Genomic DNA, 21,793 nt, shown 5'->3' with positions numbered 1-21,793 from the left:
GACAAACAGCATGTTCTATTCAATCATTGTATTATCATTGCAAAGAAAACATTATTATCTATGTAGGTTCTCATCAAACACTTAAAAAGTATAGGCCTATATGCAAACCATTAACTAGCACATGAAAAAGTGAAAAAGTTTCTTATTGCTCATTATCTTAAATCCATCAACAAAATAAATTCTCCTCGTTTACCCATCGTTACAAAACTCGATAATTTTCTGTACTGTTTACTTTTTTTTGCTTCCATTTATTGAAACGTTGATTATAACCTTCCATGACCTGGTATGAATACACGTATGAATAAAGAGTGGCCTACTTGGGATACTGAATAAACACTGTCTTCTATACAAACATTTCAAGGCTCTGACTCGCAGGCCCAGGTTTAAAACCAGCTGGCTGATCTTACTTTCACATTCTTACTGTCCGAACCTTGAGAGTCTTCTCATTCTATTGTATCCCAAGTTGGCCACTCAGTATTCAAATTTGTATTTCTTTTCTTATTTAAAATCTTTATATATCAATTTGAAATCCAACTACCACATAAGTCTGTGAATATTGATGTGCATCCCCTCTTTCTTTTCTCTTCTTTTTTCTGTCTTTTCCCCCTTTTTACCAATATTTTGTTCTTCCATATTTGTATTATTATGTATCCTTTGAGGGTAGTCATACTATCAAGCTTTGCTTATTTTGTCAACCCTCCTGTTTGATGTTCTCGATTAGTTACACCCAGCCTTACCTTATTCTACATATATTCTTTTGTCATGTGTAAATTTGCAATATTTGTTTGTTATATATTTGTAAAAATGCAAAAGAAAAAGAAAATCAAACAGAAATAAATAAATCAAATCAAATCAAATCAAATTAAAAGAGAACAGGAATACTACTATCTGCCCATTTGAAATTTTTTTTAACGTTTGACTTTTTGCTGTTTAAATATTATAGTTTTAATTGCGGCTTCAGAGTGATCTCCCCCAAATTTGAATGGTTTAAGACACTCATTAAACCCAACAAATATTTAGAATATAGAATAGCTAAGAATTCAAAAAGACTTACTACTCACTTTTGAAAGTGGAGGATACACTTTAACTGACGTTTAGATCATGTTTAAACAATAATTATTGAAAGACATGTTCTTATACCATTTCCATTGCGTTTGTTTATATTATATTAATTTCTATTTTGCCACCTACCTTAAATAATTATGATGTTTATATATTGCTCACCGTGATTACTCTTTGGTTTTGATCAATAAAAACTTTTAAAAAATAGCACACGAATATTTGTATCAATACTTTTTTTAGAATGCAAATACGTCGTCGGATCTCCAGATAAATGCGAGGTCATTCAGACTGTCGTAAGTATATATTTATTCGGGGGATTGTGGGCTGAAGGTTTTCGTGCATTCATTTTCTATATGTGACTCGCTTAAATTCATATATAATCAAGAAAAAGTGGGGAGGGGGTCGTGAGCCCCCGAGCCCACCTCTTGAACCGTTACTTAATAATGGGCAGTAGTCTCATTTTGACGGGTACATTTTGTAAGCGACGATGGGAAGCATAGGTTAAATAAGGGCACTTTAAGGGGGATTTTTTTTTTTAATGGAAAACTGATAATTATCAAAAGTAGGAACGGAAACTTATCATATAAAACAATAATTGAAAAGAGGCACTCATAAGAGGTGAAAATGGGCACTTATAAAAAGGGAAAAGGCACAATGAAAAATATAATTTTCAACGTAAAAGGGGTACTTATTAGACATGAAAAGGGGCACTTATCATCAGGGAAATTGGAACTCATTAGAAAGCAAAAAATGGACACTAAGAAGGGGAAAGGGCAACAGATGAGTGCACTTGTTAAAATATGGGTCACTTATATCATATTCGAATAGGGACACTTGTTAAAACGGAAATGGGCCACTTGTCTAAGGAAAAGGGGAATTTATCAGAGGTGAAAAGGGGCATCCGTACATAGGGGGTGCTCAAGGAAAAGGTGCTGTTCAAGGGGAAAGGAAGACCTATAATAATCATGAATGAAGAAACATAGGGGCACACTTTCCTTAGTAAAAATGGGCTCTTTACTGTATTTAACAAAATCTGGGGGGGGGGGAGGAATGTGCCCCGTTGGATCATCCCACCTACCGGAGGGGGGCCTCTGCATAAACGTTTTTTTTTTGGTGATCCTATATATATGGACAAAAGTAAAACCGTTACTAATGGTCCATGCTATACATCCGACGCGATTTTCTATGGCGCGCATATTCCGCCATCTTTAACGTTAGATGGCGACGTCTAGATTTTGAATATAGAGATATTGAGCTCCATTACGATACATACAAATTATTATTTAACAAAACAATCTTGTTTGCATGGTGTTTTGATAATTTTGTTTTACTTGTATTGTTGGCCTACTTCACAAATCGTCTAGTGGACCCCCCGCTTAAAAAAAAAGAGTAAATTCATCTTCTTGATAAGTGAACCTAGTTGTTGTTGTTTTTGTAGTTGTATAGTGTAGTAGTAGCAGCATTAGAAGTAGTAGTAGTAGTAGTAGTAGTAGTAGTAGTAGTAGTAGTAGTAGTAGTAGTAGTAGTAGTAGTAGTAGTAGTAGTATAGTTGTTGTTGTTGTTGTCAGAGGCGGTGGAGTGACGGAGCATTTATTAAAAGTGAAAAAATGTATTTATGAAAAAGGAATAGATTCCTTATTAGAAAGGAAAAGGGGCACGTATCATTGTTAAAAGGGTAATTATCAGAGGAGAGGTAAAAAGGGGCACTTATTGCATCTAAAAAGTGGCACTGACCATATATGAAAAGAGGCACTTATGAGAATTAAAAAGGGGCACTATTAAAGGAAAATGTGCATTTGTTGAAAGAAAAGGGGCACGGTCAGATTTTAATGGGAAGGGGGAAGTGGCTTATATTAAAAAGAAAAAGAGGCACATGTTAAAGTAAACGGGGCACTTATCAGAGATGAAAAGGGATAATATTATGAAAAAGGAAAGGGGCAATTATAAGAATAAAAAAGAGCATTTATTAGGAAGGAAAAGGGGGACGTGTCGAAATAAAAGGAGCATTTATTGGAGATGAAAAGAGCACTTATCAGGAGGGGAGGGGCACTTATCAAAGTAAAACGATAATCTCTCAGAATTGAATAGGGTCATTTACACGAGATGAAAAGGGGCACTTATAAGAATGAAAATGAACTATTTTCATAGGTAACAAGGGGCATTTATGAGAAGGGGAAGGGGCTCTTTTTTAAATGGGCGCACTTATCATTAGGAAAAGGGGCACTTATTAGAAAGGAAAGGGGCACATGCGAAATTTTTAAGGTGCGCTTATCCGAGTTAAAAAAGGGGTAGTTATTAAAAGGGGAAGGGGCACTTCTTACAAAGGAAAAGGGGCACTTGTCAAAGCAAAAAGGGTACCTCTCAGATTTGGATAGGGCAATTATCAGAGATGAAAGGAGGGGTTATCAAAAGTAAAAAAGGGGCGCTTCTCGTACCTGAAAAGGGGCACTTACTAGAGATTAAAAAGGGCACTTAGGAAAATAAAAAATGGACACTTATTGCAAAGGAAACTGGGAACTTGTCGAAGGAACAGTGGCACGTGTCAAAATAAGAGGAGCACGTATCAGAGATGGAAAGGAGAAGGGGCACTTTTGGGGTACTTGAAAAAGTGGGAGGGGTGCACTGTGCCACCCCCCCCCCCCCCGAGCCACGCCCCTGGTTGTTGTAGGTGGTAGAGCAGTTTTATGGCGACTGTCCGTTGTTCGTCGGAGAGGTTGGGTTCCGGACAGATGATTTCAAACAGTAAATTGAGCAACTTGTCATACTATATTTCAGACACACGAGACCCACCCCGGTTTGGTGAGAGATCGTTTTGAGAGGTCTTGTATTGTTTTGTCTTTTTTTATTTCCATGGCATTTCTAAGTTCTTATTATTTCTACAACAATGATGATAATAATGATAATACATTTGTAATAATAATAGTAATACAAATAATTAAAATTATAATAACATGGAATTGCTCTGGGATTTTTATATCCAGACATATCGAGAGATCCAGGCCTGGGCACCAATAGTAGTGGTGGACAGAAAAGAGAGCCAATGCATCATAATTGATGTTGAGCTGTGTCTGGTGATCCTAGGACAGCTGAGTAAGAGAAGGAAAATATTGAAAAGTATGAAGACCTACACAGAGTTGGTACATTAGGCATGATCACATGCAAGCAATCATTCCTAAATATCTGAAGAAGATTGGGGTTACGGGTTACCACAAAGAAAGTAGCTCTGCTTGGTACACTATTACGAAAAGTCCTTGAGGCCTATAGGCTACGGGTTGTAGCTTGCCCTTTAATATAGTATGCTAATAAAAACCAGCATAGATCAAGCTGACGTATTGATGATAATAATAATAATAATAATAATATAATAATAATAATATAATGATAATGATATACTCTAAAAATAATAATAATAATAATGATAATAATAACAACAACAACAATACTGATAATAATAATAATATTATTATTAACAAATATAAGGATAATAATATCAATCAAATTTCAATATTAGCTTCGGCTTCCGTTATAGCAAGGTTATTTTGGAGCCCAATCTAAATATTGTTGTCATCGTTAGTTTTTTAACTGACTCGAACGTACGTACATAGGTGGGGTGTGTCCCGCAGGACGCTGAGAAACAAATAGCACTTGCGGGCGTGTAATTTGCACATGACTACATTGAACGAACGTAAACAGTCTGACGATCTTCTATCTGTAAGGTTAATTTTGTGGTCCTGTAACTCTCGCTTTATATATTAATTTGAATACAAGGTTTCTGAATATGATGGCGCCAATATGATATTGTAGAAACATTATATCCTCGGGAAATTCATTGGAAATGCACGATAAGGAAAGGTATTATCACGGAGAATCCAGCGAACAGCAGCACAAGATGACGGACGGGGCAAGCAACGAGAGTCTGTTGAGTGAAGATTTGGTCGACGATGAAGGGGAGGATGATGATGAGTTTGATGATAATGCAGAGGAGACAGAGAGGGAAGATGAACTCGAAGAAACGATGAGTAAATGGACAAATTACATTCATGGCTGGCAGGATAGATGGGTTGTGCTGAAGAATGGAACATTGTCATACTTTAAGTCGAGACACGAGATGCAATCGGGATGCAGAGGATCGATGAGTTTGGCAAGAGCCGTTATTGAGGCAAGTATGGCTCTCTAAGTCGAGTCTCAGACTAAGCCTTAATGTAACTGCAAAGGCAAAGGACCTAGATCTATGTGATAATATTAAATATGATATCGATATCTCCTAGCCTTAATTGGCACCCATATCCTGGCCCTGTGGGATGTAAACAAATCCTAAAATTTTGGGGGTAGACTAATCCGCATCTTTCCCCGCACCTGACGTACCTTGCAAAGTGAAAACTGCTATCGGAGTTCGCTAGTGCAAATTTATTACTTGATGTAGACTATGACTGAGGGGGTGACAAAAGTGCGCTGAGATTTTGAAATTATTAGGACTAGGAGATTTAATGCGATATACTCGCTGATCTCCGAAAAGCGTAGGGACAACAACAGAGAGAGAGATCTGAGATTTCTCATATTTCATTAAAGTATTTTAGTTCAATTATTACCAAATGGAAGACAAAGTTTTTTACTACAAATTAATTCTTAGGTCTAGACTACATGTAGATCTAGTCTAGTTTCAAGAAATTTATCGTTCCAAGAATTCCGGAGATGGCGCAATCTCAAAATTCGATTTTGGATGGCCATTTTAAAAAAAGTCAAGAAAAAAACAAACCGTATTTCGCGCACAGGAGTTTACAGCTGATTTATTTTTAAAAAAACGATCCATCAAATGTGAGATAATTTCATAATTTGCAAGGCAAAATATTACCCAATTAGTTGGTATCACTTTTTACTTACATTTTTGATGACATCTTCACTTGATATTAAAGGGAGTGTATCATGGCAAATGCTGGTTAACGCCGTCTACGTCTTCTTTTGGACAACTGCACGTAAACAAATGGGACTTGATTAACTGGGTCAGCGCACGCTAAACTCGGTCAGTGCACGCTATAGTGTTGGCGAAACAGACCAAAGTTCTCCTCACGCTTCGGTTTCGCATATGTTGCACGCACGTGAATGCTAAAGGTGTGGTCGTCTGTAGTCATATTATACCCGATTGGCCCCGGGTAGGGCCACGGGAAAAACACATACCTGTAGTCTCGTCATGACACACTCTCTTTAAGCTTCATATTAGATTTTGTCCAGAACGGACGCAAAAAACAGCATAATTGATGTTTAGAGTTTTGACAATATTTTCATAATCATTTTCCACACCCAATTCCAAATAAAATTGCCTCTACACCCTGTACAGTAAGTAATTTTAGGTTTCTCTTTCCATTAGTTGTATCAGATTTTCGAAATCTATCCGATTTTTTGAGATAGCGATCTTAAATTAGGCCACGGGTGAATTAAAGTCACACCACCATACAATATTAAATAGCGATTACGGTAGTGTAAAAAGGAGATCAGAATAAGTTTTGCTAAATTCAGCAAATTCCATTTGTGCGCCTAATACATTATAAAGTACATTATAAAATGGCTCTAGTATTTTAAGCATCGTGATTGGTCAATACGCGTCACATGACATTGACAAATTTTTGATGCAAGCACGATTTTGCAGAAATGAGTGCAGAAAAAAGCGCAGTAAAAAGTTATATTGCACGGCGCGTACGCGTGACCATGGAGATCCAGTGCGCGCGCGTACGCGTAGTACTAGTACGCTCCCTCGAGTGCATTGTAGGCTATAGGCTACGCGTAGCTAATATTGTACGCTCCAAGATCCACCATGATCCCCAGCGCAGCGTACGCGTAGCTTAGCTCTCTAGCTAGAGCTAGAGCGGGGTATTATTAGAAAGCAAATTTTTGTTTTACTTTTGCCTTGAATTTAGACCCGTTTTGACTTTTGGATTTTATAATGAAGCCAGGAATTTCAGCTGTCTGATGTAGACTCGTCTCTAGACACCCTATGCATTTTATTTTAATCAAACAACGAATCCCGTGGAATTTTTGGTAAGCCTGCAAGGTCTTACTCTTAGACCCTCATTTTATTTCTAGAACCAACATAACTCTAGATCTAGATCGAACTCTGGTACACTTAAGATCTAAACTTTTGTTTGTTGCTGTTTGTGTCGCTATTTTATAAAACAAATAACGCACTTGACCCTGTTGTGCGAAACGTAAATGCAGTGTTCGCTCGGTTTCTTCAGATGGTTCGCACTGCCAACTCGCCGCAAGCGGCTCATTGCACAGAGCGGCACCAATCTAAAGAAACCTCGCGCGTACTGCATTCACCGCTATTGCACTCTGGGACGTGCGTTATTTGTATATTAACTAATCACTATCAGATCATCGTAAAGTAAGTTTTGCAATCATTTATTAGTACAGTACATTGTATATTACGTTGACTCGATGGATACATGTACATGTACATGTAGGTTACTGGTCTGTGATTCTGCGAACCACAGGATAAAATCCTTAAAATGCTAGTGTGCCATAATGGCAGCTGTGTAATAAGTCGGGGGAACACTTGTGGAGTTCTAGGAGTGTCAAGTCTGACAGAGAAAAGCGCTATTCAAGAACCTGCTACGCTCTATATTTTGTGCTTAAATTTTATTTGGCATAAAAAAGACTTGGAAATTATGTGATATTGATGTTGTTGGTTGTAATTTTTGTCCAAATAGAGATTGACTTGTTTTTGTCAAATGACCACTCACTTATACATGTTCATACATGTATAGTTAGCTGTGTCTTCAATCAAGTTTTTCCTTTTTTCTTAAAGTGAACCAACAAATGAAAAAGAAAGCTCTGGATTTTTTACTACTACTGATAGACTTTTTTTATTACCGGTAGTCATTTTTTTGTAGCATGACTCCATCAGTAGTTAAATACTGTTTTCCGTGGAGGCCCTATGAGTTTCACTTTGGATTACTTTCATTTATGAAACCATCAAGGGAATTAACTCACCAGTATTATTTTCAGCTGTTGGCTACTAAACTAAATTTGTGAGGTCTACATGTAGATAAGTAGATAATAAATTGGCTTGAAATGAACTTGGTTGGTTTTCTCTTTCATTTTGCTATGTATTTTTGTATTTGCCAGTCAAAACAATTGCAGCTATGAAAAAACTTTTCTGTAGCCTGTAGGTCACTTTGATGGTACAGTGGTAGAGCAGTGGTCTTGAAGACTATCTTATAATCTTGAAATCTTGAAATCCTGGGTTCTTAATTTTTCTAAACCAAGTCAATGTCCAAATGCTATTTACATGTAGTAATTCCCAAAGTTCTACCAAGTGTCTCAGGTAGGACGTGTAAACCGTATGTGTAAGGTTTGGCATTAAAAATGGACATAGGAAAATGGTGCATATACAAATGGGAGAAACAATGACCAAATACCTGGACTGAACTATAGTATAGTTGCTATTTGCTTGCTACATGTATCTTAAGAGACATTAGATCTCAAATCAAATATCACCAACAAATCAATTGTCAAGAATCAATTCAGGTATAGTGCATACAAGAAGATGGATTTTCCTTAAATGAAAATACATTGTCAATGGGTTTATGCCAGAGTTTTCTCTGGGTAAGTTGTAGTAGTAACATGCTCAATTTCAAACTACTGTTTCATCTCAAATATGTGCATGTAGTATGATAATAATATAGGAAGTTGATTCTCAAAACACAATACAGCTGTACAAGAGAGATGTTATGTTGAATCTACACAAACAAGATGAAATGGCAAAGTCTCCAAACAAAATAACTTTCTAGTGCATGGTATACTTGTACAATGTGTTCTGTGAAACGTTAAATACATGTAACCCAGAATATTTGTAATGAATATCTTGTCATTACAAACTAAGTTATTATGACACTTTTTGTAATATTTACTGGTAGTCTGCCAGTGTTTCTCTTGTAACTGAGTCCATACAAGTCTGCGGCCTTGATCAAGTTCAGGTTACAGTTTTAAAAACAGAGGATGGAGTCTTACCTGTATCTCTGATCCTGTCGTGTGTAATTTTACTGTATTCATGTTCGTGTGTACATTGACTGTATATTCAACAATGATGTGTAATCGTCCATGACCTAGCATCGTTTATCCATTCATGAATGAACCTGCATTCAATCAGCAGATGTATGAGATTTATTGTATAATTACCAATGCTCCTTCTCTCTCCTTTCCTGTTCTTCTCTGCAAGTCACACTCTTTTTTATTTATATGTTTTATTGTTGTATCTAAGTTGAGGGCTGCGGGCACGTCAAGCTACTCTGCTTATTTCTGTAGCCTCCTGCATCTAATGTATGTTAATTATGCATTTAATATATTTGTTTAATCTCGTTTATTATCTGTATAAAATTATATACACTTAAAATATTGTATCAAACCATATTATGTTCATGAAAATGTATGATGAAAAAAAAGAAAAAAAGATGCAGAAACCAATAAATCAAATCAAATCAAATCAAATCAAATCATTATAGAGTAAAGTCAAGTCAGAGCTTACAAAATTACCAACTAAAAGTCTTGAGTCTTGACTGGAATCGAGTCTCTGACTTTAGTCATTTCAACTCAGGCATGGGGTATTGATGTTGGGATGAGAGGGGGGGGGGGACTGGGGAAAGGGGAATGTACCTGCTTTAACATTGAGCAAATGAGCAGTGATAAAAAGAAAATCCTATCTATTAATCTGTTTTATCAGGTTCATGTGTTTGATCATCTGAAGTTTGATGAGAGCATAAGTGACAGGGTGGTACCTTACAATAGTAGTGGTAGTGGTTATTTTACCTGACTGCTAAGAAAGCATAAATGCTTGTTAGTAAGCAACCAGACGGCCGTCCGCTTTAGGTCCTCTCTGAGGGACCTGGTAATGAGGATTAATGCCTTTCCAAAGGACACTTGCGCATCGATTTGGTTTCGAATTTGGATTACGAGACCACTGCTCTACCGACTGAGCTATCGCGCCTCCTCCATAGAGTGAAGTCCAGAGACTCCCGTCAGAGATGGATCGAGTGTATAGAGTACCTAGCTGTGATAACAATCCCTTTCCTTCTTTTCTGTGATCAGGTCCATGAGTTTGATCATCTGAGATTCGATGTGAGCATCAACGACAGTGTATGGTACCTTCGAGTGAAGTCCAGAGACTCTCGTCAGAGATGGATCGAGTGTCTAGAGTCTCAGAAGGCTATGGCTGAAGCTGAGAGCACCAGTCTACAGAGACATGGTTCTATGGTCTCTCTACACTCAGGGGCTAGTCTTACATCATCCTCATCGTTCAAGGTCAGTCAAACATAAAAATCTTACCCTCTATAGGCACTTGTCAAATAAATTAAAATTGTCCCCCAAGGAGGATAACTTGAGGGTAATCCAAGGTTTATTGGGGTTGGTCAATTTTTGCTTTTTGCAGATTTGCACTACGCATTCCTGCCATTGTCTGATGACATTGAACTTTTTGTGAATTTCACTTTTCTTAGGTTACCATGGCAATGAAAACCTGATTACACCTGCAGCAATTGTTCTGCATCAATTTCTTGCCTTAACTGAATTCCTAAATTTAACAATGGACCCAACATGTAACCTAATTCCGATTGCAACCTGCTAGGAGTGATTATCATACATGTAGGAGTAAATTCTAGGTCGCCAAAAGTTTTATCACCATTCTATTCCTTAATCCTTTGAAACACATTGAAACACAGAACTTTGCCACTGCTTTCAATTCATTACTGTACCACTTCATTCTTTGCAAGGATTCAATGTATTCTCCTCTCTATAAAACATGAGTCAAGTTATATTTATGAATCCAGAACGGGAGAGAAATCATATTGCCCATTCTGTATTGTTCTAGAAGGGGAGAGGGTAACAGAGAAGTTAGCTGAGATGGAGACGTTCCGAGACATCCTGTGCCGTCAGATTGATACCATGCAGAACTTCTTTGACACCTGTGCAGAAGCCATCCCAAGAAATCTGCTAGAGGAAGCATGTGAGTATATCTTCTTATTTTTTATTTTTTTTTATTTTTTTTATCTTTTAATTTTTAATTTTACTGAATATGAATATCATTCAGAAGGTTATTTCTTTTCCTTAATTCCATAACTATCTCCTGTTGTACGCTGTAAGTACCTATTTTTATTAGTTGTATATTATACATTTAGGTTGTCACTTGTGCCTGGGAGTGAAAAGGCTATTAAATCACTTTGACCATCTGGTGTCTCCTCTTGATCTATTGGTCAGGATTTGAAGGTGCACAACAACATCAGGTTTCCCCATATTGACTGCAAATTCAAATTTTGAAGAAGGAATGTTACTTTAAATTTGTTTTTCTTTGTATGCTTTGTTCAATTTTTTTGTTTTGCTGTCTGTTGTCGTTTGTGTAATATCTTAGGTCATTCACAATGCATTTAATCCTGCCAAATGGAGGTAGCCTCCTTCCCTTAAACAAATGCAAATCTATGAATATTACACATTGTGCAGTGTGTACATAACGTTTGTTGTAGATGAGGACTGCAGTAATCAACAGTAGCCCCCCCCCCCCCTCCACACCTAGTTCATCATAGTTTTATTGAAAGGGGAGGAAAGGGGGAGGGGGTACCTCCTGTCTGATCCTGGTACCCAGGCTCTACATCAATGCGAGACAAATCACCCCAGTTTCACACCGTGTCTGATTGCATTTGACACATTCTCATTTATTAGAGGGACTCTACATGATCAGTCTATCTATCTATCCATCTCTCCCATCTGAAAGACTACCACCTGCTTCCATCTCTCTGTCTTTAATCTACGTTAACCCTTTTCGCGACAATCAGTCCACACCTTGTGGTTTGGCTCAAGAATGATTCAGAGCCCTAAAAAATATGCCAGATGCATGAGTAGAAAGGACACAGATTTCCACACACACACTATATCCATTTTAGTTTCATGACTATATTGTGTTTGATACCAGGTTTTTGTTAAAATAATCATTAAAGTCCTTAAATTGGCAACACATCAAAAGATTAAAAAGCAATGTTTTTTTCAACTTCAAAAAAATAGTAATTTTTTTACTTTCAACAATGTTCTCACCCATGTATAGTGTTCTAGAGACATTACATTTTATTACTCAATGTAGCAATAACAGAAAAATCTTATTGTTGCCAATTTAAAGAAGTTTATGCGATCCATTTTCCCCTAAATACAGTTTATCCTAACCTGAAAGGGATAAGCAGATGAATGTCATAGACTTAATAGTGCAGGGGCGGCCGGGCCTCATGCCTCAAGCAGGCAATGGTTTATTTCAGCATTTCAGCATTCTTTGTATATAAAGATGAAATGGAAAGTAGGCTGAAGAAACAATCTTTGTACAGTATATGAAGTGGCGTAGGATTTGATTCAAACGATTCTCCGTTGATTTCAGGACACAACAATAGTGATATATTCAGTAATCTTTGCAGGGGTATTTTCAAGGATTGATTCTATTATATGCTGCCTGAATAGGTATAGGGTGTATCAAGTTTTCAATGGGTGGTTTTCCTATCAGAGGCAAGGGGGTGTATCCTCAATACAGGGGACTTTTTGAGAATTTTTGACAAAGTTGAAATAATGTGCATGTGATATCTGGCAAGTCAGAGTAAGTTTTTTAAATTTGTATTTGATCTGATATAAATAACAGCTGCAAACACTTTGAACCTACCGGTACATGTAACACTCCAATATATATACCTATTAAAATACAGTCAAACCTGCTTTAGCGACCACCTGTATAGAAAGACCACATTTTTTGTTACCCTTGAAAATGGTTTCTCATTGAAACATGTACTAAAGAAACTTGTATATATATACATGTATATATATATAATATATATAAAGACCACCTGCCTTTGAAGACCACTTTTCTTGTTTCCCTTGGGTGGTCTTTATAGACAGGTTTCACATACAGAATTCTGATGGAATGTTCATAATGGAAGTGTCTTTAACTACATCTGGTTAGACTGCTTAAGAATTTTAAAAAAGAAGAAGACATTTTGTGAATTAGTTAACTTAATTGATTTCACTCTTAATTTCTTACGCCCTTTGACACTATTGTACACCAGTTAAAGAGTTGAAGAATATGAGGATGTACTCGGTGCATTTGAATTTGTTTCACCTGGTGGAGTGTTAGAGGTACATGTATGCAAGATGTGAATATTATCTACCCCCCCCCCCCCTGCATTAAAGTGGACAAGGGTTAGTGTGGGATCAAGAGGGGGGGGGGGGGGTGGGGTGGGGCTTTGGGGCTCATTCCAACGCCCCCAATATTCTTCTAGAACCATGCCTTACCAAGGAGAAGTAAGCAAACTTATCAAATCACTACACAAATACAGTGGAGATCTCTGACTTCTAACTGGGACAGGATATAAAATCACATTTCGACAACCATGAGTTTCATCCCAGAAGATGGTTAGGGGGTTCGGTTTGGGCCCCTGGGTCTGGAAGCAATTCCTGGAAAGTAACATGACCTTGACATTGACATTAAGACGATGATCTGCTACATGTTACACATACATACTGTATGAATTTCTAGCAAAGTTATGCCCACATCCGTAAAATACAATGAATTATGTTATATTGTATAAGACATGAAGTCATATATCAAAACTCGTTAGTGAGAGTTAAGAGGATTTCAGATTACAGTACCTATTGTACTGAAGGTTAGTTCAGCTATGGCGCAATAAACCGCCGCAAAAAACCCTAATGCTGTCGCTATTTTACCTGTATGCCAAATTGCCAACCCAACTGCGCACAAAAAAGTTATTAACAAAAATAACATTAAAGACAACTTCTGGGCCAGATTTTAACTCAACAGACTACATTACATACACCATGTCAATGTATGTAAGGATGGAATAGGGACTACTGTAAGTATTGAGTATTATCCATAAATGTTATCCTTGTCAAGTGATACTGTCAGTGTCCTGTAAACTTCCTTGTTTCCTTAGAGAGTGAGTCGCTTTAACCTTTTCAATACTACTGGTAGTGTGTTGTGGAGGTGTCCTGGTATAGTGGTTCATTTACTTGACTCTCAATCCAAAAGGTTGAGGGTTCGAATCTCAGCCGTGCACTCATGTCCTTTGACAAAACATTAATACACATTTGGCACTTTCCACCCAGATTTAAATGGGTACCTGGCAATCTCTGGGTAATGATAACCACATGACCCTCAGAAAGAATAGCATTGAAGCTGATGAGGCTTCCCTGGGTAATCAAAATTATTTATTATTATAATTATCATTAGTAGTAGTATTATTGATAGTATTAGTAGTAGAAGAAGTAGTAGTATTGTTAAAAAAATTAAAAATGTGTTGTATAGAATACTTTCACACTTTAAGCAAATATTATATTTTGTTATGTACATCTCATCCATCTCTAAAATGACATACCGGTACACATGTAGTAATTTTTATTACCGGTAGATGTTATTAAATTAGCTGAGTCCAAGGCCATTGAAATGGCTAAATCTGTCTTCAACACTGCTAGTAGGATCTGATAAATCAATTGCCTGAGGCTAATTTTGTTGATGATTTTAAAATGAATATTTGACCTGATTGCTTGATTTTCTTGTATAGATGGAGATTATTCTGGTGATGATGATGAGAATGACCCTGTGACCCCTCGAGCGAATCATCATCATCATCATTATCCACCAGTACACACTGAGAATGGACCAACTACTCCTAAGGATAAAGGTAAGAGGATCCTGGACTTTCTGATTATCTTTCAGGATGTTGTAGGCAGTTATGTGGTTTGAGGCTGGCAGTGCCAAGTCACAAGGCCAAGTCACGAGGTGGCTGAAAAATATTGCAGGAGGCCTGTTTTCATCAGCTCCAGTTTGCCAAATAGCCCGCTGTTTCTGATTCTGGAAATTAGCCCGATCACGAAATAGAGGGCTATTTGGCTGGCAGGTGAAGAGGCTATTTGCTCTGGAAATCTTCCCAAGATATCTTGGCCTAGTTTGCAAAATAGCCCGCTGTTAGTCTGGTCCGTCTTAACCAGCCGAAGACTTGCACTACGCGCGAGCAAAATATCTCGAGCTAATTTCTTGAACTTGAGTTTCGAGTTTCAAACTCGTTCAAACTCAAGTTTCCAGCTGATAAAGACGTTATTTGAAACTTGAGGCTAATTTCCCGAATCAGAAATAGCGGGCTATTTGGCAGCCTCGAGCTGATGAGGACAGGCCTCTTCTGTAGGTCCACATGACTTGGTCCAAGGCCAAGGGCACTGAAAAGTGGCTTCAAGGCTAGATTGGTCTTCAACACTGCTAGGAGGATCTGATAAATCAATTTGGCTCCTGGCATAGGCCTGCAGAGTCAAAAATCCAAAATGTTCTTACCGGTACATCTTCCATTCAAATACTAATAATAATAAATCTGAATTTCATGATGTTCCCAAAGACCAAAAGCTTAGATCATGGTTACATGTGTGTAGGATCTGCTTGTTTACACTTCTAAACTTGATGGGGCTAATGGCTGTATGTAAACAGTAGGAGGGCTAAAGTGGGGGGGGGGGGGGGAGGGGGCAGTGGCATAGCCTTTCATCCGTTTCAGTGGTGTTTTAAGCTCAAGCCTTGATATTAAAGCACTGCATGTAAGGATTTAAAAAGTGTAAAGAACATCACATTATTTTTTCAAAATTTAACACGCCTTTTTTATAACAAGGAAGCTCTTCTGAAGTTCTGATATTTCAAACCATGTTGTTGCTTTTATTTCACAAAGACCAAGTCTCTTGTTATTATGATATGCTATTTATTCTCTAGATGTTCCTGGTACCGGTATACATGTATGTGGGTGGTTCTTTTGAAAGTGGTAACTTTAGAACTGTGCATATACTTCCACCACTCAAAATACAAAGAAAATTCAATAGACATGGAGCAAGTTTGTTTAGTACTTCTGTGATATATATAATCTTCAAATTCTTTCTGAAGGGCATTTCCATTGAACCTTAAGAGAAAAGCCCTTTCTGTAAAGTAGGTAACTTCTCATCACCCTTGCCCAAACTTGCAACAAAACATGACAATGCCCTCTGCCCATGACCACTCATTTTGTTATGATACCAGTGTTTCTGAATCATGTGATCTGTCTCCTCTTGCTACCCTGGCCTTTGCAATAGATAAAATATTGGGTCAATGTCGTGGAAGTGATAAAAATGTGTTACTTCAAGTCATTGCATTCTTCAATCACAATAATTGTATTATACAGTAGGCTTACGTTTGCACCAAGTGAGAGAGGGGGAGGATTGGGGAGTCCTGAAAAGGACTGAAAAGGACTGTCTGTAATCTTTCTTTCTTGAGTGTGTGTGTAGTCCTGAATAATTGTATTGTTAATGCATATATTTATGTACAATATACCAAAGTTTCTATATACATCGCAAATACAAGTCTCTTTTGCTACCATATTATTTTTCTGCAGTGAAAAATGAATTGTCTTCACCTTAATCATTATAACGACATGGTTTATCCTTGCAGTTTAATATCATCACATTGTTTAAGACTTGTACATGTCAATATATTTCTTTGATAAAGGAAATATGTCCTCGATAAAAGAAGAAGAAAATGCTGTTTGTTTGATACTTGATGCTTGTACAAGGAGGTGAACCTCAAATACTGTAAACACAACAGTCAACACACTAATCTTTGTCTTTTAGTGTTTATAAACAGAAGTTGAAATGTGAACTAGGCTCTAATGTGTCATTGAATTTTCACACGGTTTCTAAAGGACACAAGTCGCAAGTAAACACCACCCCCTTTACCCCTTTCCCCATTCACACATACACACATAAATGGTCAAAATAAATCTGGGAGTACAATACATTCTTAAACTCTCTCTCAATTTAGAAACTCCAAGAGTTCTTCTTTTGTTTGGTTCCTGGTAGAATGGAGGGTTTCTTTAAATATTGAGTGGAGTTGCTAGAATAATGCAGCCTAGCTACAAGAATATCAGCAATGGCCCTTCCCCACCCCCTCCCCCATCCCCTTCCCCCATCCCCTTCCCCTTCCCCCATCCCCTTCCCCTTCCCCTTCCCCCATCCCCTTTTTCTTTGAACTAAAGAAAGAAACAATAAATATTACAAAATACACCCAAGTGGTACTTTTTAGTAATAACCCTGGCATATGTATACATGTCGGTACATACATGTACATGTATGTACTATCACCATTGGAGTATAGAATCTAAATGATTTCTGACATACATTTACATGTACATGCAGATATTGGCAAAGGCAGTATATTGCTGTGCCCCGTTTCCTGCAACATGTCTAATTACTTATTACCTAATTTGCTCTCTGCTGTCCATACATGAAGGAAATCTCCCCGATGTCTCGTAATTATCCAACTTGGCGTGAGTTTAAGAGCCATTGCAATCAGGTTAATCATCAACCAAACTTTAAAGGGAAGGAACGGAGGTAGAGGAATAATGATGTAATACAAATCTTTTACGGCTCAATAGACCGATTTACTAACATTTCAAACGTTATGCATACCGTACTTTTAAAACAAAAACTTTTTTAAACAAAGGTTGTTCTTGACAACCCAAAAGCTTGCCCGAAGCTTGCCCGACATAGCAACAAGTAATATATGCAGAATGGATACCAAGCATTGTAGTTCATTCAGTAATAACAGATTAATGGAATAGCTCGTCACTAGGTCCCCAGGAAAGAAACATCCATAAATTTGATTATATATATGTTCTATTCACTTCATGTGGAGTGTTCATTGACCTTCAGGGTTTCTTTCTTGTAAAACTTTTTTCTTAATTGAAAAAATAACAAGTTTCATGTTTCTACATGTATAGCAAGTTTGCTCACACTGAATCAAGTGCAACAATTTCAGTAGCTTATAACAGTTATTGTAACCAGGTACATGTATATGGCAGGCAAAATCTTTGAAATGATTACTTGGGCAAGTTGGGCTTCATTATGCCATGGTGATAATTTCCAAGGCACTTTTGAAGAATGCAGTGAAATATGATATGCTAAAAAGACAAAGTTTTAAGAAAAGATCTGATTATATGTTACTATTGTTAGTTGCATGTGTTCAGCATATACTGTACATGTATAATTGAATTAACTCATTACCAATTGCCAATCAAAGAAATTTCAAATCAAAATCAAATCGTGCATTTTCATAACCAAACTTAGAGACAATTTTAGATCCTATGTATACAATGTATATGTACACTTTAGAGAGCAAGAGAAGAGTACAAAATAGAATTTAAAGTTCTGTAATGACTGCTCATAAGGGCTTGCTATTAAAGGTAAAGACCAGTATTGGAAACACCCCAATTTCAAAAAATGGAATGGAAGCTCTCATTACCAATCATGTGAAAGAATATGTTTTGACTAATGCATGATGATAAAAAATTTGCCGGGAAACCGCCTACTAATTCATATATTTGGTAAATTTGTTTCTCTCATGGTCTGTGAGAGATATAGGGTAGTCCCATATACATCTTTCTGTGTATAGTGCTTGTAACTTTACGAAGAATGGGCCACATTTCTTATCATTTTGATGATTCCAGAACCTTGCAGATGCTAGATGCTAGATGATCAACATTTTCTGATCGATTCCACAACGTTTCTTTCACAATGCAATCGCATGACCATAACTGGTCTTTACCTTTAAGGATCAAAGGCAAACATTAAGACAAGCCATCAGAAGTGGTGTGACACATTATCAATATTGACTGTCAGAGTCTTTATTGAAAGTCTAAATGACCTGAGCAATCATGATGTCCTTCATCGTGTCCACTTTAGCTAACCTGATGTGTAATACAGATGAGGTTATTCCTTTTTTATGAAATACTTTAGGACTCGCTCTCTCTATGGGAATTACATCTGTCTGTTACTCACTTTGTATTCATCCATTTAAAGCCGACTTGGACTGTAATTATACATTTAATCACAGAGTACTTTCACATCTAGTAGATATCAATGACATACATTTAATAGACAGGGGCTTAAAGGTAATACAAAGTTTTGGGAAATTTTGAAAATTGAGTGGATAGTGAATCTTTACCCTTTTGATATATTTAGATGCCCCTGTGGATGTATTATAAGCACTAAAAAAATTAGCCCCTAAAACACTTCTGTTTTTGAGAAAAATTGAATATAAAAATTTACCGGTGCTCCCGGTAAATTTTGATAAGTTTCAAATAGCGCCTATGGCCGTACAATGGTAGCTGCGACCATGAATATCTCAGAATATATAGTTGGGATATGTAATTTCCAAACGGGAATAGCTAATCGGTCGATTTTAGTCAAGAAACATTGTTTCATAGCTAAATTAATATCTTGACCTTGAGAGGGAGCTATACAACATAAAGAGTTTATTATTTATAATTTCATAACTTTAGACTCGATTTCAACCGCGACAACGATCAATGTATATTGAAGGAATGCATATGCTTCCAATATGTTAATTTGAACCAAATTCATGACCCCATACCAAAACTTTGTAATACCTTTAATGTGATTTGCCCGCCATTCTCTCTTAAAACTCACAATAAATGAAATCATATAAAGAAAGCTGCAATTAAATATAACTTAGTGTTAATGGGTGATACTGCTTGGAACCTTGAATCTAGAAGCAGCCATAAGCCCCTCATTAATGAAATTTACCCTGATGTGCCTGAACACATAATGTACACTATATCCTACTTTTTCAAACGCTAGATTGTGTTTGACACAAAATTTATCATACCAGCAAAAATGACACACATCTATCTTGAATTACACAAGTACACTGTTATGTAGTTTTCTGTTCACCTCAAATGGGTCAAACATATACTTTTACATGAACATGCATGATGGCAAAGAGTGAAGTATGATGAGGGTACTGAAAAAGTAGAAATATTCGCGGATTTTGCGCTAATTTTAGAACTCATGAAAATATAGCATGACTTCTTATGCATGTTTTGAAGGGGCTGATTTGCAACGCCAATTTAAGAACCGCGAATATGTTTTGGGGTCGCTCAGCGCGAAAAATTTACCACACAAAAATAACAGCGTTTACAGTATACACAATTTCAATGGGTCTATATATGCAGGCAGGGTAGCATGCCCACGCCCCCCCCCCCCTCTCTGGATACACTCCTGCAAACACATAGATTGATAGATAATATGAGAATGCAAGACTGAATGAACTTTTAGAAGATACGCTCTCAATAGGTAATTATGAAAGAGATAAATATCTCTGTTAAAAGAAATAATTAATATTTTAATAAAATAAACTTAAGTCCAGGCTGCTTTAATAGTGGGTGTACATGTACTGTATATACCCCCGGTACATGTTTGAAGGTCTTCTATCTCTTACAGTTGATTTGGAATATTGGTCATAACAAATAGATGATGTGATACTACGTGTGTGACGTACTATGGAAGATAATCTTTATTTATCTACTCCTCAAGTGGACCAATAGTGTTGAGGTTCTCTATACACTAATTACTAGACACAAAGTCCGCAAAATCAACCTCATTGCTATTTTTTTTAAAGATAAAAATTGAGTTCTGGTCTTGTGACTGCATTATGAAACAAACTGCCTGGAAGCAGTTTAAAAAGGTTTTTAATTATACTGCACATGCAAGTATTGGTGTATACTGTGAGGTTTTGGAATCAAAATGTTAAGAAAGTGGCCCAGTCTTGCTAAGAGTTACACGCACTGTACACAGAAATGTTTACTTGATGGGACTACACAAACATGTGACATGAAAGTTTGGTCCACAATTACCTTTATCTGTAAATAGCCATATTTCGAATATGAGGGCATTTGAAGAGTCATCCTTTATTTCTATTATACACTTCCACACTAACACAAAAAGAAGGAAAATGCTCACATATTATTTTTACCTTTTCTAGAACTCAACCTTCTCTATAAACATTTTGAGATATCACAAACTTAAAGTTAATCTGTAAATAGCCATATTTCGAATATAAGGGCATCTGAAGAGTCATCCTTTTCAGGGGATATTTTTTCTTATGAAACTCTTCCTCACTAAACATAAAAAGAAAGAAAATGCTCACACATTATTTTCGCCTTTCCCAGAACTCAACCTTCTCTCTAAACACTTTGAGATTTTACAAAGTTTAAAACTATGACAGTGCCATGCAAACATATCTGATGATGATATTAGAAGGCTAAGAAGCTGCATGTAACAGCTTGTTCACACAAGAATAAATTTATACGAAACTTATATAAATAATAGTAGCAAAAGGGATGCACACCCCGGATAATATAGAAACATTGTTTATTGTATAAAAGAAACTCATTTTTAAAGGGATCGTTTAACAATGTTAAATCTGAGATACACGACCCTACGTGTTATCAGTGTCTGTGATATGGTGAAATATTGAAGCCCTACAAAAATTGCGCTTCAAAATGATCAAGAAGTGCCTCAAAAAAGTAAAAATCTTTGAGTGACCGGTTTTACCATACTCGTTTTCCCCAATAGACTGTAGTGTTATGAAAACCGTCAGGCGAACGGTTTTCAAAATTTGTAATTCCAACCATAAATATCTTGATAATCAGACAGGCAATCGGCTTGTAAAAGTCATGGGGTTCCTGACTGACCTAAAGGTTTATAATTATCATTGCAGCATGAGCTAAATCAAGAATTTTGTTTCAGAATCTGAGACAAAGTTACCCGATCCCTTTAAGAGGTCAGTCGACGTGACTGCTGGCCTAGCTGTTATCTGTGCATGCTCACCATTAGC

The 21,793-nt window shown here is 36.9% G+C and overlaps 2 protein-coding genes across 2 annotated transcripts in view; both read left to right on the top strand.

Moving 5' to 3' along the window:
* Positions 1–4,716: 4,716 nt before the first annotated feature.
* Positions 4,717–10,371, top strand: LOC593177 (collagen type IV alpha-3-binding protein). The gene is made up of 2 exons (XM_030976421.1): positions 4,717–5,221; positions 10,144–10,371. Exons 1-2 carry the CDS (start codon positions 4,898–4,900, stop codon positions 10,369–10,371), a joined length of 552 nt encoding a protein of 183 aa, XP_030832281.1. The 5' UTR covers positions 4,717–4,897.
* Positions 10,248–21,793, top strand: part of LOC764939 (collagen type IV alpha-3-binding protein) — a 50,491-nt gene continuing 38,945 nt past the window's right edge. Inside the window, exons 1-3 of the mRNA XM_030976275.1 lie at positions 10,248–10,356; positions 10,922–11,056; positions 14,655–14,774. Of these exons, the coding sequence (XP_030832135.1) occupies positions 10,954–11,056; positions 14,655–14,774 (223 nt within the window). The 5' untranslated portion in view covers positions 10,248–10,356; positions 10,922–10,953. The remainder of the gene's footprint in view (positions 10,357–10,921; positions 11,057–14,654; positions 14,775–21,793) is intronic.

The sequence above is a fragment of the Strongylocentrotus purpuratus genome, unplaced genomic scaffold (assembly GCF_000002235.5).
Source record: "Strongylocentrotus purpuratus isolate Spur 01 unplaced genomic scaffold, Spur_5.0 spur5_scaffold_9, whole genome shotgun sequence".
In the NCBI taxonomy this organism is placed as follows: Eukaryota; Metazoa; Echinodermata; class Echinoidea; order Camarodonta; family Strongylocentrotidae; genus Strongylocentrotus; species Strongylocentrotus purpuratus.
This window is presented reverse-complemented; position numbering and strand designations above follow the sequence as displayed.

Coding starts and splice junctions, on each gene's coding strand:
- LOC593177 (XM_030976421.1), top strand. CDS start 4,898: ATGCACGATAAGGAAAGGTATTATCACGGAGAATCCAGCGAACAGCAG. Junction 5,222..10,143: donor TGGCAAGAGCCGTTATTGAG/GCAAGTATGGCT, acceptor TTCTGTGATCAG/GTCCATGAGTTTGATCATCT.